This window comes from Juglans regia, chromosome 10 (genome assembly GCF_001411555.2).
Source record: "Juglans regia cultivar Chandler chromosome 10, Walnut 2.0, whole genome shotgun sequence".
Classification (NCBI taxonomy): Eukaryota; Viridiplantae; Streptophyta; class Magnoliopsida; order Fagales; family Juglandaceae; genus Juglans; species Juglans regia.
The window spans coordinates 26,111,590-26,125,862 of NC_049910.1; the positions used below are offsets into that span (position 1 = coordinate 26,111,590).

General features: G+C 36.8%; 1 protein-coding gene across 1 annotated transcript; it reads left to right on the top strand.

Moving 5' to 3' along the window:
- The first annotated feature begins 4,476 nt into the window (after positions 1-4,476).
- On the top strand, positions 4,477-13,831 carry LOC109009970 (telomere repeat-binding factor 4-like). Its single transcript, XM_018990654.2, has 6 exons — positions 4,477-4,871; positions 9,768-9,976; positions 11,146-11,230; positions 11,934-12,017; positions 13,298-13,568; positions 13,647-13,831. Exons 1-6 carry the CDS (start codon positions 4,722-4,724, stop codon positions 13,676-13,678), a joined length of 831 nt encoding a protein of 276 aa, XP_018846199.1. The 5' UTR covers positions 4,477-4,721; the 3' UTR covers positions 13,679-13,831.
- The last annotated feature ends 442 nt before the right edge of the window (positions 13,832-14,273 follow it).

A 14,273-nucleotide genomic window follows, 5' to 3' on the forward strand; every position in this document is an offset into this window, starting at 1 on the left:
AACATCGTTTCTAAGCATATTTTTGGTCTCTTCTTTCCGAGTTATCAACAATTGATCCGGCAAAAGAACTTCTGGTTCTAGCAAAAGAATTTCTTATTTCGTTATTAACTAACGGTTTATCAAAACTCATTTTAACAATATTGTTCAAATATTACTGAATATAATTAAGGTTAACTTCATCAGAAATAATTATGGCAAGAGGAGCTTCATATTCCAAAGTCCATTCATATATATAAATATATATATATATATATATATATCTTATAGCTTAAAAGCAACTATCTGAGATGAATATGAATGAATAGTGATTTAAGTTTGACATTTTTTTCCATCAATGCCCCTGGTGATTGGGTCTTATTACGATTTTCTCCTTGCTTTTGTGTTTTACTTTCCGCATGTGCACTTTTGTTAGTTGTTGTAATTACATTTTTATCCCTAGTTCATGTGTTATCTTATTTCTTTCTTCTGCTGCTTCCCGGTTTGATTGAATATTATTATACTTTTGCCCCTTATTGATGTCTAATGCCTAATAGACTTTTCCCATCTATTACATTTATGTCCCTAATTCTATTTATTTCTTCTTTTTTCCTTAAGGATGAGAGCTTAAGGATATGCAAGAATTTTGGGATTTTTAATTCATATTCAAATAGCAAAAGGAAAAAAAATAACTGAATAGTAAAACAGTAGTAAATGAGGTGTAAGGATATAATTATATATATATATATATATATATATTTAGAAAAAGATAAAAACATCGCTTCTAAGCATATTTTTGGTCTCTTCTTTCCGGGTTATCAACAATTGATCCGGCAAAGGAACTTCTAGTTCCAGCAAAATAATTTCTTATTTCGTTGTTAACTAAAGGTTTATCAAAACTCATTTTAACAATATTGTTCAAATATTATTGAATATAATTAAGGTTAAGTTTATCAGAAATAATTATGGCAAGAGGAGCTTCATATTTCAAAATTCATTCATATATATAAATATATATATCTTATATCTTAAAAGTAGCTATCTGAGATGAATATGAATGAATAGTGATTTAAGTTTGACATTTTTTTCTCATCAATGCCCCTGGTGATTGGGTCTTATTACGATTTTCTCCTTGCTTTTGTGTATTACTTTCTGCATGTGCACTTCTGTTAGCTGTTGTAATTACATTTTTACCCCTAATTCATGTGTTATCTTATTTCTTTCTTCTGCTGCTGCCCGGTTTGATTGAGTATTATTATACTTTTGCCCTTTACTAGTGTCTAATGCCTGATGCACTTCTCCCATCTATTACATTTATGTCCCTGTGGCGCCCCCGACCCCCATGTAAGGAAAACACAGGAATCGAGACGCCGGGATGATGACAACACGGTCACACATCCCAACGAAAGTGCCAAGTGTGTGTACATGCAACGGTGTACAACAACAACGCAGCGGATTAGTCAACTAAGTACCAGAATTTAAATACAAGTAAACATCAGTAAAGTTTTAAAAGCAGTTATACAGTCATCCAAAATAAAGTTAACACATGTCCCAAAAAATACAAAGGGTAAAATAAATAACAAGCTAGTGATCCCAGATCACTCCTCGGGCGGAGCCGTCTCCTCAGGCTCACCCTCCTCCTCCTCATCTGCATCAAAATCTGCGTTACCACAGAATGGTACCGCAGGTAAGTATAACCCAAAATAATCTCAGGAATAAAATGCATTTAATACAACTAACATGCATGCATATGAAGAAATATATATTTTTCTCAAAATATCATTTTCCCCGAAAATGATAATTTTCCAACACACGCCAAAAATCTCATTTGGCCCAAAAATACTCCGTAAAACATTTTCCCAGAAAATGAATTACACAAAATCCAACACACGCTATTTTCCCAGAAAATAGTCCATTTTTAGTGTATGCACCATGATCTCCCCTATGGGTCATCCGCACACCCTGGCTTTGTAGCGATGCCCACTTACGCGCCCAACACGTTCGTGGGTACATCCACTACACAACGAGCGATGCCCAGTTCCGCGCCCAGCGCGTACATGGCCAGACATCCTCTAGTCCCCGCCAGCAGAAGGACCACGGAGTCGGCACGAATCACTCGTCCGATCCCATTGTCGCCCAGCGACAATCCAGGGGACGTTACTCAGTTTATTCCGCTCCCGAGTAACCAGAGGAGCTCCACCGAGATAATGCCCCATCTCGGCTTGGGGTTCGTGATACACACGCACCCAACAAATCATTCACATGAAAACCCAGTTTTCATAAACACATGAACATGAATGCAATACACGAAAACCCAGTTTTCCTTTACAAACATGAACATGCATGAAATGCACATGAACCAACCAATCCAAATCCATCAATAACCAATAACCAATAACCAATAACCAATCCAATCCAATCAAACCAACTCCAATCACAAATCCATCCGACCCCCGTACTCCTCGGACTCAGTCCGGCATGCCAAAAATACAGTGAAATGCGTTAGTGCAAAAATACATTAAATTCACAAGAATACTTTGGAGAAATACTTACAGCGCTATAAGATAATTTCCGGAGGATCACGAAGCTGAAAAAGGCGACGTCTGAGCAACACCACAGTGTAAAATACACTGTGACCGTGGGTCACAAATACCCACTTTTCAACGGAGACAAACGAAGACCCCAAAATGATAGGGTAGGGCCTAGAGAGGTCGGTGAAGTCAATGGTGGTGGTGGTTTGCCGTGGATGACGGCGCAAATGGTGGTTTAAGGCCAAAAATGCCGAAATCGGAGATGGACTTGGTGGGTCTCGTGGGAGCTAACGATGGCTTGGATGGAAGTGAGGTTGGTGGGGTAAGGTCGCCGGCGGCAGGGGAATCGAATGGAGGGGGCGGTGTCGACCACGGCGGCTCGACGGCGGCGGGCTGGGGTGGAGGCCGAAGTCGCACGGGGAGAGAGAGAAAGAGAGAGAGCTCGCGCACGGGGGGAGAAAGCAGCGGGAAAGAAAGAAAAAGGAAAGAAAAAGAGAAAAAGAAAAGAAGAAAGAGAGGAAAGAGAAAAATAGAGGGAAAGAAATGAGGTCCAGTCCTCATAACTTGGGTCACGAAAATGATCTAACGGAAATGATTTTAAAACCACAAATTAAATAAAATAATTTAAACGAAATGGTAAAGTCAAATTGAAATAATTAAATCTCACAGTAATTAATTTAAATATTAAAAGCAATTTAAATGCATAACAATAAATAAATATTAAAAGCACATAAATAATAATTTTCATCAAATTAAAAATCCTAAAAATAACCCAATTAAAATCCAGTAATTTTAAAACAAGAGAATAATTTTTTTGAATAACATAAATATAATCTTTCAATAAAAATACACTAAAATACGGGGTGTTACAGTCCCTAATTCTATTTATTTCTTTTTTTTTTCCTTAAGGATGAGAGCTTAAGGAAACAACAAGATAATGCATGCATTGTGAATTTAAACTGTGTAGAATTTTCTATTTTGTGTCTTATGAAGGATTCTTGTTATGGTTCCAGTTATAAGAATGTGAACATCTTAACATTTCAATATTAACTATCAAACTAAAGAAAATTAGAGGATAAGTAAAGAGAAAACAGAAGGTGAAACCTTTTAGTGATTCATGGTTTAGTTGCCGCAGATCTTGTTTGAACCTCATTCTTATAATGTATCTTCATTCTTTTGTCTAAATTTCTCATCCGTCTCCTCCTCTTTGTGGATAACACAAATGTTCTAAACTAAATTACTTTCTCCTGTGGGGAACCTATCTAGATTACATAATTCTCTTATGACCTCATTATTCCTTCAAATTATAGATTGCTCCACTTTATGTATTGACAAGATTATTATTAGACTTAAGCACTACATTTATATTTGTTCACCATACTTTATATGTTCTATATTAACATGCTCCTAAATATTTGATAATCATGCTTCAACTCCAAATTCATTTCATTCAAAAACATTTACCGTAAATCCAAAACATTGCAACATTATGTTCAAACAAAAAATATATCATACAATTGGGTGCAGATGTAGATCAACTCCAAAAGTAGTACCACAAGAACTTCAATGTTCTCTCCATAAATACTATGAATGAGGAGAAAATACCACCTTTAGATGCATAATTCCCAAAACTTTTTAACTGCTATTTGGATAACGAAAAAAATAATTCCGTGATATTTAGTCGTTTAAGAAACAAACTGTAATATAAATTTGAAACATAATTTTTTATTTTCCAAATTTGCTTGGACCTATAATTTGTTTAAACTTATTGCTGTTTAAATTAGTAGTTTCTAACTAAAATGAGTTATATTATTTTTGTAAATCTTGTTATTAAATTTTATTCTTCTACACTTAATTTTTATATTTTAAAATAATTTATTTTATAAAAATACAGGACAAACCTACTTTGCACGTAACTCCAATGGTAGTTTGTGTATATAGAGAGAGATATTACGTCAAAACGCACCTTAATCAAAATATAAAAATATTGTGTTCCCATTCTTAAACTGGAACGATTACGGATTATTTTTAATTCGTCTCCATGTTCCGGATTGCCTGATCACCGCCCCTCTTTGGAAATTGGAAGCGCGAGACTGGGAAGCAAGAGAAACCCTCGTTCAAAGCAAAAGGGATCATCGGAGTCTAGGAGCAGTGAGCTTGAGTATTTGTAGGGGTTGTGGCAACGGTGGCCCCCAAAGAGAGAGACAGAGAGAGATGGGAAATCCGAAACAAAAGTGGACATCGGAGGAAGAAGAAGCATTACGGGCCGGAGTGGCCAAGCACGGCACCGGCAAATGGAAGGACATCCAGAGAGACCCTGAGTTCAATACCGTCCTCTTCTCTCGCACCAACATTGATCTCAAGGTTAGGTTACTCTCTCTCTCTCTCTCCCTCCATATATATATATATATATATATATATATATATTATCCTGGTCTTATAGTATCAGCTAACCGAGATCGTCGATAATTAGTTTGAGGACTTGTTATGCTGAATTTGAAAATTTTTTACTTTCAAGTATTAAAATCATTATGTCTTTGGCACTTTGCACAGTAGGTTTTGATGAACACACAAAGCCCAGAATCTATAGTAAATGCAACGAAAGAATGTTTCTTTGTGATTTGTGAGGAGCGGGTGTTCTTCCTGATTATTATTATTTTTTATAAGGAAAAATATTATATATATCAAAATGAGTAACCAAGTACACTGAATATATACAATAAAACACCTTGCCCATATTAGAAGCCCCTAATGACCCAAAAAGCCCGTGAAAAAACAACCCAAAATACACTAAGCTTGACCTCAACCCCTTGTTCCTGTAGAACTAAAACTCTATCTGAAAACCCAACCCCAACCCCTTGTTTCCATAGAACTAAAATTCTACCTGAAAACCCATCCCCAACCCCTTGTTTCCCGTCTTCACAATGCCCTCCCTTTAGACTTCCCTCTAATTGAGTTATACCACCCTTAGCGTCGTAGTTGATTGCCCAAGAAAGACACTGTAACTCCCTGCTTTTCTTGAAACTTGATTTGATTTCAAGTGTGTGGCTTGCCTCAATCGCAGTGATTAGTTCTTTAAATTGGTCTTCACATCCTCCATGTGAAATTCTCAAGAACTGCTGAATCTCGTTAACTTTAGGCAGAATTCAATCCACTATTGGAGTAAAAGAGACCAGGGGAGCAACATTATCTCCGGACATAGTATCCAATTGCACTCCCGACTCTAGACATTCCTTACACAAGGCACCACCGCCAAACTCATTGGTTCTCCAGCAACTCCATTGGTTCTCTCCAATGGTATCAAAGTCTCCATTGGAGATTCTGGGGTGACAGCAAGTCCCTTCACCTCTGGGGTGATAGCGGATCCTACATCTCCTTCAAACCTCGGTGGTACACCATTTTTCTTCAACTCCGATGAGGGAGCCAAAGTTTTTTCGGGGACCAAGGGTGTAATACCGACTATTGGTCTATCCTGTGTTACATGAGGCGAATGACATTCCATTATTAATGTCTCTATGCCGATACCCGATGTAGACCCTACTTCAAATAACCCAGATTTCCTTTTGACCCGCCATACTCTCCTGGATCTGATTATAGGGACAAGGCCAAATCCGGTTTTCCGTTTTCCTTTATCAGAGTTTAAAGGATTCGGGCCTAACTTGTTTCTTACAACCCTATTGCCTTCAGCTGAAAACAAGTCTATTTTCATAGATAAGAAAGCTATCGCTGCCTTCAACTCGACAATTTGGGTTTCCATCTCCTTTAAAGAATTGTGCATCTCGACAAGCTGGTTCTGAGGCGTGATTTGCAGACCCCCTTCACTCTAAACCCTCGAAGCATGAACCGTCTTTAGAGCTGCCGCATAAGATTGCCTCGCCATCGATTATGAACTTGGGTCTTTATGATTCACCTCCAAGTTCTTACTCCCAAAACGACACCCACGGGACTGATCCACCAACAACGCCTCCCTATGAGCTATTCTCTTGCCGAAGGAAAAATCATGTAGCACCTCCCCCATCTTTCTCCAGCCACTGCCCCCCTCCTCAAGAATGAAAATAAAATTCCTCCTACCACCACCATACTCCTCCACCGCCATATAACGTCCTCGAGCATTCGAGCAGCGATGTGCCATGAAATTGCGACTACCTTCCCGGACAGTGGAGAAAAAATCCCGTTTCTCATCCTTTGTGCATGCATCCATGGCCTTAGCCAACCACTGTACTGTTGTTGAACCCAGAACCAACTTAGATATCACCCTACTACTCCTTTCAGTAATGGCTAACACGCTCCCCTGCTTCACCAGTGTAAATGATTTAGATTCTATGACCAATTCCATAGAAGAACCCATACTGAGCACAACAGCTCCAAAAACAGTTGTGAAAACCCGTCATGTACCACCCAAGAGGGTGTTTACCATTGTCGAATGGAAATGTACGGAGAAAACTAAGGATGTATGTAGAGAAACTAAGGATGTTTGAAGGCGGCCGAAAAAACTATAGCCGGAGGTCCCTGAATGGGTTTGCCAGAGCCCGTCGAAGTTTTCTGTGGCGGTGGATGTGGCAGGAGCCCAAGAACACCGGTTGAGTTTGCCTTTCTAAAAATGATAAAAACAAATTTTGCAAAGAAACCAGGTTGCTGGAGAGATAGTCTACGCCGGACGGCCCTCGGCAAAGTCGCCGAGGCCCATCGAAACTCTATGTGCCGGTGGTGAGAAGTCACTCTCCGTTCTAGGGTGGATGAGGGTGGCGGCGTGTTTAGGTTTTCAGAAAAGAAAAAGGGTATGCAAAGAGAGAAAGCAGGTTTGAAAGTTGCTTCATGAACTTCTTGATTATGGCCTTGTATATTTTAACCCAATGGAGATTTCTGCAAGCAATAATTTTTTTTTGAGAAGTAGGAAGAATTTATTAAATCACATAATGAGGCAACACCCAAGTACACATGAAGTATACATGAAACCTACTTAGAGCATTGGCAATGGCTCATTGCTAAGTCTAAAATTTAGCTAGAATGTTAATTTTTAGCTATAGTATTAATTTTTGACTAAATGAGTCTACATTAGACTAGTTATCTTAAAGTTAAAATAATAATATAATATTATATATATTTTTTTTAATTTTTTTTTTTTACAAATACAATTCATATATTTCCTAGATCTTCATGTTTTGTAAAAATAATGTATCTACTCTATCAATATTCGCAATTAGTAGAATAAATAATGTGCATGCCATGCATGTTTTACCATTCAAAGAGAGAGGGAAGTGAAGAAATAATAAAATATTGCTTTCTATTGTGAATAGTAGTTAGCCATGTTTGGAGAGGACTTAAGATTTACTGTAGCTCAAGTCTTAAGTTTTAGACTTTTGGCTAGTCCAATGTAGAAGCTTTTTCTCACATCTAGCTAAAGTTTAGATTTGCATTGGCATTTGGCTAGTCCATTGCCAATGCTCTTACAAGCTAAGCGCTGTGAAAAATAGCATAAAAGTCATTAACACTAGTCCCATTCAATACAATTGCCGAAGCCCAAAATAACAATGTATGAAAGAAAAATCCCTAAACCCTCCCGATGAGTGTTCCCTATTGTCAAAACCATTCCTCTCGCTCCAAGTACCCCCACATTAAACATAGAGGCATCATCTTCCAAACAGCCACAATGTGACAATTGCCTTGAATTCATCTCCAACATGACGATTGCCCCAAACCTATTCCTTTGCAACCAATATATTAGTATGCAAAAATCCTTGAACCAACACAATTGGTTGTTAGTACATTGAATTGTAACGAGGAACTTGAAGATTTTTTACTAGCAACAACTATGAATCATTGGGAACCACTTCAATATTTGTTAGATCACAAGCTATCCGGTAGTTTCTCTCGCTTGGTGCTTTAAGCTATCTTGTAGTTGCTCTCGGTGCTATTAGTTTCCCATTACTTAGATTAACATCCACTATGATAGCATGCAAGTATACACTTTGTTTAGCAGGTCTCTTATAAGTAATACTCAAAGTAATAAACTATAGGGAATTTTACATGAAAGAAGCGTTTTGCGCTATGTAGAAATTTGGTTCCTCGAGATATGGTTTGTATTTTTTACCTTTTCCTTTGTTGAATTAACTTTCATGATTCAAGATCTGAATAAATGGTATTGATGTACTTTACTTCCTTTGATTACAAGATATTAATACAGGGAAAGTAGATCATCATACAAAATTACATTACTTTGGCTGGTGAATTAGCTCAGTTAAGTCGGAAGGGGGTTGGCTCCAAAAATTATTGTCGTTGAGAACTAAAATGTGATGAAGTGCTAGGGCATAAAATGGACAGATTCCATGGAAATCAAATGAGATACCACCCCCTTTGCAATTTATCCTGGCACTCATACTTAATAAGTCATATCTTAGACCATGCTTTTATTAAGCTCATCCCTACAAGATTGGAAACTTGTTTAGAAGTCATTTTGTTGATGGAGAGGTTGCCGAGGGAGAAGAACCATATCCCGAGCTGGTGATTGCAAGTCAGATCTGATTTTTGTCTAGTTACCTATAGACATCATGTGATATCCTATATTGAGTGAGTGTAGGTAGTGAATGGGATCCCATGTTTCTTGGACATGAGAAGTTCTTGCAAGTTATAATGATTCTAAGCGGCCCAAGTGTACCATTGCCTAGTCCTTTTGGAGCATGGGTTCAGATGTCGCTTTACTTATATAAAAAAAAAAGATGTGGCTTGGACCTCTCCTGGGGAATTACACATCAAGTTTAGATGTGCCTCGCAGATATCAATATGTTAGCATAGAAAAATAATTGAGGCAAGGAGTTAATGTCTCATGGACAGGTGTTACACCCCTTGGAGCCACTGCCTGCTAGATTGTTGTTGACATGATGATTGCAGAGGTAACGACTTGGTTCTCACCTGATGTATTCCCCTTGCTACAGCATCTTTGAGGGTATTACTAAGTTTATATCCACTACAGCATCTTTTGAGGGCATTAGCAAGTTTATATGATGGGCAAGTCTGAACTCCATTATTGGCTGTGTCATTGAGCTTATATTGTTTGTTGAGGTGTTGTGCCTCCATATAGTGTAATTTTTTGTGCATTTCAATTTATTTAACTTCTTTACCTTTCTTTGGAAGTAGCTTCTTTTCATAACTATGAAAAAATTGATGTAGTGGATTTCAACTAATTTAGTATCATAACATATGTGTCTTCTAGTAAATTCATATGCGCCTAGTACGTGCTCTCATTGTTTTCTTTATGAATAGGATAAATGGCGGAATATGAGTGTTAGTGCTGGCCAGGGCCCCAGGGAAAAATCACGGACACCAAAAACAAAACCTAACCCTGATGCTCCCGCCACTCCATTGGCCATTTTACAGACCTCAACTGCTGCTCCAGTTGCAAATATTGCAACAACTGATCCAAATATGGATGATTCTTCAAAAAGCTTAATGGATGGGAAAAATGCTTCAAGGTATGGCATGTATTTTTTCCCTTGCTTTTGGTGCCAATAAACTTCCTTGTCTTTTATTTTCAATTAACCAATAGAAAAATTATGCAGGTAACTCCATGCTGCCGTATGGTATGCTATGAAGTTTTGAATTGCATATGTTTGCATGTCTGCTGAGTGATTGGAATTTTTCTGAATGACAAAAGGTCTGGAATGATAAGTGGGAAATACAAGTTCGTAGTTTGAAAGAAGACACTTTTTTCAAAATCTTATAAATTCATGCAAGCATTGCAATAGGATGGTTAAAAAGTAAGGGGAAAAGGAAATGCCGTATATGTATATCTTGAAGCCTAAGAATGTTTCAGCTGACAAGTAGAAATGAGATGGCCATCATTTCTTTAAAACTATAGCATAGTCCTTTATTAAGAAGATAAGTGAGTCGTCATCAGACTTCGAACATAGCTTGTTGTCTTTCGCGTTATAAAGTAGGCTTATATGTAAATTCAGTGTGGAAGAGAGTTATCATATCTTGATCCCTCTCTAATAAAAAAAAATCATATCTTGATTCCTAAGCTAGGGACTTGTAGAGTCTCCTGCCCAAATGCAAGGAATCGTTGCATGCTTTCTTACATTTCCTAATTGCAAGAACCTCTAGTCAAATGAAAAACCATAAATGAGGCACGACTCAAAGCTCTGTAGTTAATTTTGTTGGAATTATAAAGTTGGTTTATGTGGCACATTTACAATTTGATGCACAAATACTGACTGGCACAATCAGGTTATGCTTTGTGTTCCATGGGATCTCATAAATACTCTTCCTAAAATCGTATGTCATGATGATTTTTGAAACCAGCTATATTCTATCGTGGTTGGCCTTTCACCCCTAGCCTTATTTTCAGTGACAAGATTTCTCTGTTACTTCTATGCATTCAAGCTATTCTACCAGGAAAACCTTTTTTAATGTCAGTACAATCATGTGCAAGTAATCCCGAAGAGGTTTCAGTTTGGGTAATCTGCCCTTCAAAATTAGAAAAGATTCATTTCTTTTCCCTCCGAAAAAACATATATGCCCACAGTTCTTACGAAGTGTCTTGTTCACGTTTTCATTAATTCCCAGTAGCCTTATATAACTCGAAATGTTTTAAGGTATTAGTTTCATGTTTTGTTTGAAAGATTTTATCATTTGTTTTCAGGTACAATGCAATGATCTTTGAAGCACTTTCAACCTTGAAAGAACCAGATGGACTGGATACCGGTAAAATTGTTAGCTTTATTGAGGTAATTATTCATTTCTCCATATATCATTTTAGTACGGTGGAGGAACTTAATGATTTGGCTTATAAAAAATATCTCTAAGATATTACTGATGCCAAATATTGATGTAACCTTTATGACAGCAGGAAATTAATAGATGTAGCTGCTATATTTTGTTCTCGTTGAATTCTTCAGACTAAATTGAATTTCCCTGGTACATTGTATATCCATGTTCTAATCTGCAGCCAAATTTGAGAAAATTTTAATTGCCCAATGGGTGAATAATGCATAAGAATCTGCTCCTCCTACTGGGAGGAAAAACAGCTGGAAACAGTTGCCAATGCCCTGTAGGCTGATGGTCGCACTCTCCTTTTGCTGTTCTAGTTGCTACGATGACCACTTAGAAGAAGCAATAGAATCTGATTCTGCTGATGCATTTTGATTTGGTTGTTGTGCTGCTTCTATGATTTCTAATAATGAGCTTTCCTTAACTATCAAAGAAATAATAATAATGAGCTTTCCTTTTGTCTTACAATAAGAAGGAAGAGCGGTTTAGGGATTGGCTGGTTTGGGAAGTTGTGAATGATGTTACCTATTTGCTGCTACTTTACTTTATGTCATGTGTCCTAAATCTTCTTTAGGCTATATATCTGCCATTATACTTACACTGATTGCATGTTTCAGATAAACGATTATTGTCTTGTTTCCCAAATAATTATTGTTGCAGAAAAGGCACGAGGTTCCACAAAATTTTAGGAGGCTATTAAGTACAAGGTTGAGAAGGCTGGTTGCACAGGACAAACTTGAAAAGGTAATTGATTTTATGCTTTTCAGTGTAGATTATTTACTAATTATTTTGCAGTATTCCTTTTATATCAATAAAATTTTACAACTCATCTCATCTCATCTCATCTAATCTAATCATTATAACTTTTCCAAATTCTCATACAAAATAAAATAAATAATTCAGTTTTTTTAAATTTCAAAATAAAAATAATATTAAAAAAATATATTTTAATAATATTTTATTCAATTTTCAATTTTCATCTCATCTTATTTGCGAAAACAAACGAGGCCTTAATATATCCATATGAGCCATACCATTTCAAGCAGCTGGTGTATACTTGGTGCATTATGCTCAAATGTGTGATACCTCATATGATAAGAGGATAATGCATGTGATGTATAAGATCCCACATTGTTTCGGAAGAAGTTCTTGGTCTTTATAATGTTCCAATGAGACTCCAATTGTATTATTGAGTAGTCCTTTTGGAGTATAGGCCATGTGGTTTGGACCTTCCATTGAGGCGTTACAAAATGTAATATAATATGGAATTGATACTTGCTCATTGTTACAAGCTTTAATTTACTTTTCATTCCATAAAAACAGATCTTTACATGATAAAGTATTCATTTGCTCTAGCACCCAGTTGCCTAGTGTTTATTTGGTTGTTTGCACTTCTTGGTTACCATAGATGACTGCTATTTCTGAAGTTCAAGGAGATTTATGTATTTCTACCACTCTAACCCCTAAAATTAGAATAGAAACTCTAAAAATTCTTAATCCTAATTCTCTAGGTGGCGCATTCTAATGGGCCATGGCGAGTTTGCTCTTTGTGCAATGCTCTCTCCTCTTGTTGTAGCTATTTCTGATGTTATGATCACAAATTGACTCCTAATTTCTTTCAAGAGGAGTAATGCTAGATTGGAGTTAATTACGTTAATCATTCATTCACTCTAAGTATCTTGTACAAGTCAGCCATTAGGAAATGGCTAATGCCAAATGGAAGCCATAGTATCTCTGGTGATGGTAATGGATTGAAGTCGTGTAATTTTGTGAATTCTTAATGCAATTCCATCATAACTGAAGAGATGGCTTCTATGTTGTCACTCGGTTTTCAATTCCATGCCATGTCTTTATACATAATAATCTTGTCATTCTGACGGCATTTTAAAGCAGACTTGTTTCAACTTCAATGAGTACAGTTGTATTCAAAGTCACCAGCCAGCACATTAGTAGCATTTTACAAAATCGTAAATATATTAGTTGGGGTGAAATGTAAGGCCAATCAATCCATTGTCAAAATGCAGGTCCAAAACTGCTACAAGATGAAAAATGATGCCTCATCTGAGACACCTACCCAAAAACAGGACATCCAATGTAAGCAATTGCAGAGCATTGATGATGTGCTTACGGAAGATACAATAAAGGAAATAGCAGAGGCTGCTGCTTACAAGATTGCTGAAGCAGAAAACAAATTATTTGTAGCAGCTGAAGCAATTAAGGAGGCAGAGAGAATTTCAAAGATGGCTGAAGACACGGATTCACTTTTACAGTTGGCAAAAGAGATTTTTGAGAAATGTATATGGAAGTCCAGATTCTTACAACTTTTACCATAAATTTTTGAACTTTCTTTAACTATATTTTTATTCTTGGCAGGTTCACAAGGTCAAATGGTGTTTATGGCTTAGGAATATGATTCATCTTAATGAAATTGGATGAATGACACCTCTGATTAGCATTTGTAAATTTAAGTTTATTTTCTTTCCATCCACATTTACTCCCAGGTGTAGTCGAACTAGTTTGTTTTATTGGTTGCGAAATAATGTATCTTGGATTCTTCTCGTTTACGCTTTTAATAAAGTTGATATACTTATCAAGAAAATGATGATATTAGATCTCTCCAGACAAGACCGGGTGATGGGAGAAATTTTAATGATTGTCACAGGTTTGGATGGATTTTGCTGTCCAGATAATCTTTATTTTATATACTGTTTTTCCTCAAATTCTTAGATTTCCATGTTTGGGGGACAGAGCAGTAGAGGACTTTGCTTTTGGTTTAAAAGGTGCAGATTATGCCTGGTCTATTTGTGAAAGAGTATTACCCCAAGTCTAATGAACGTGGATACTTGCTATTTGTTAGAGATGTGTGGTCCAACTTGTAAGAAAAGCTAACTATCAGTTATGGTGATTTCCTGTTAGGGCATTCGGTCTCACAAGTTGGTGAAAACAGAGGGAATGAAAAGCTGTTTTGAACATGTGCACAAGATCTTATTTATAGACAAT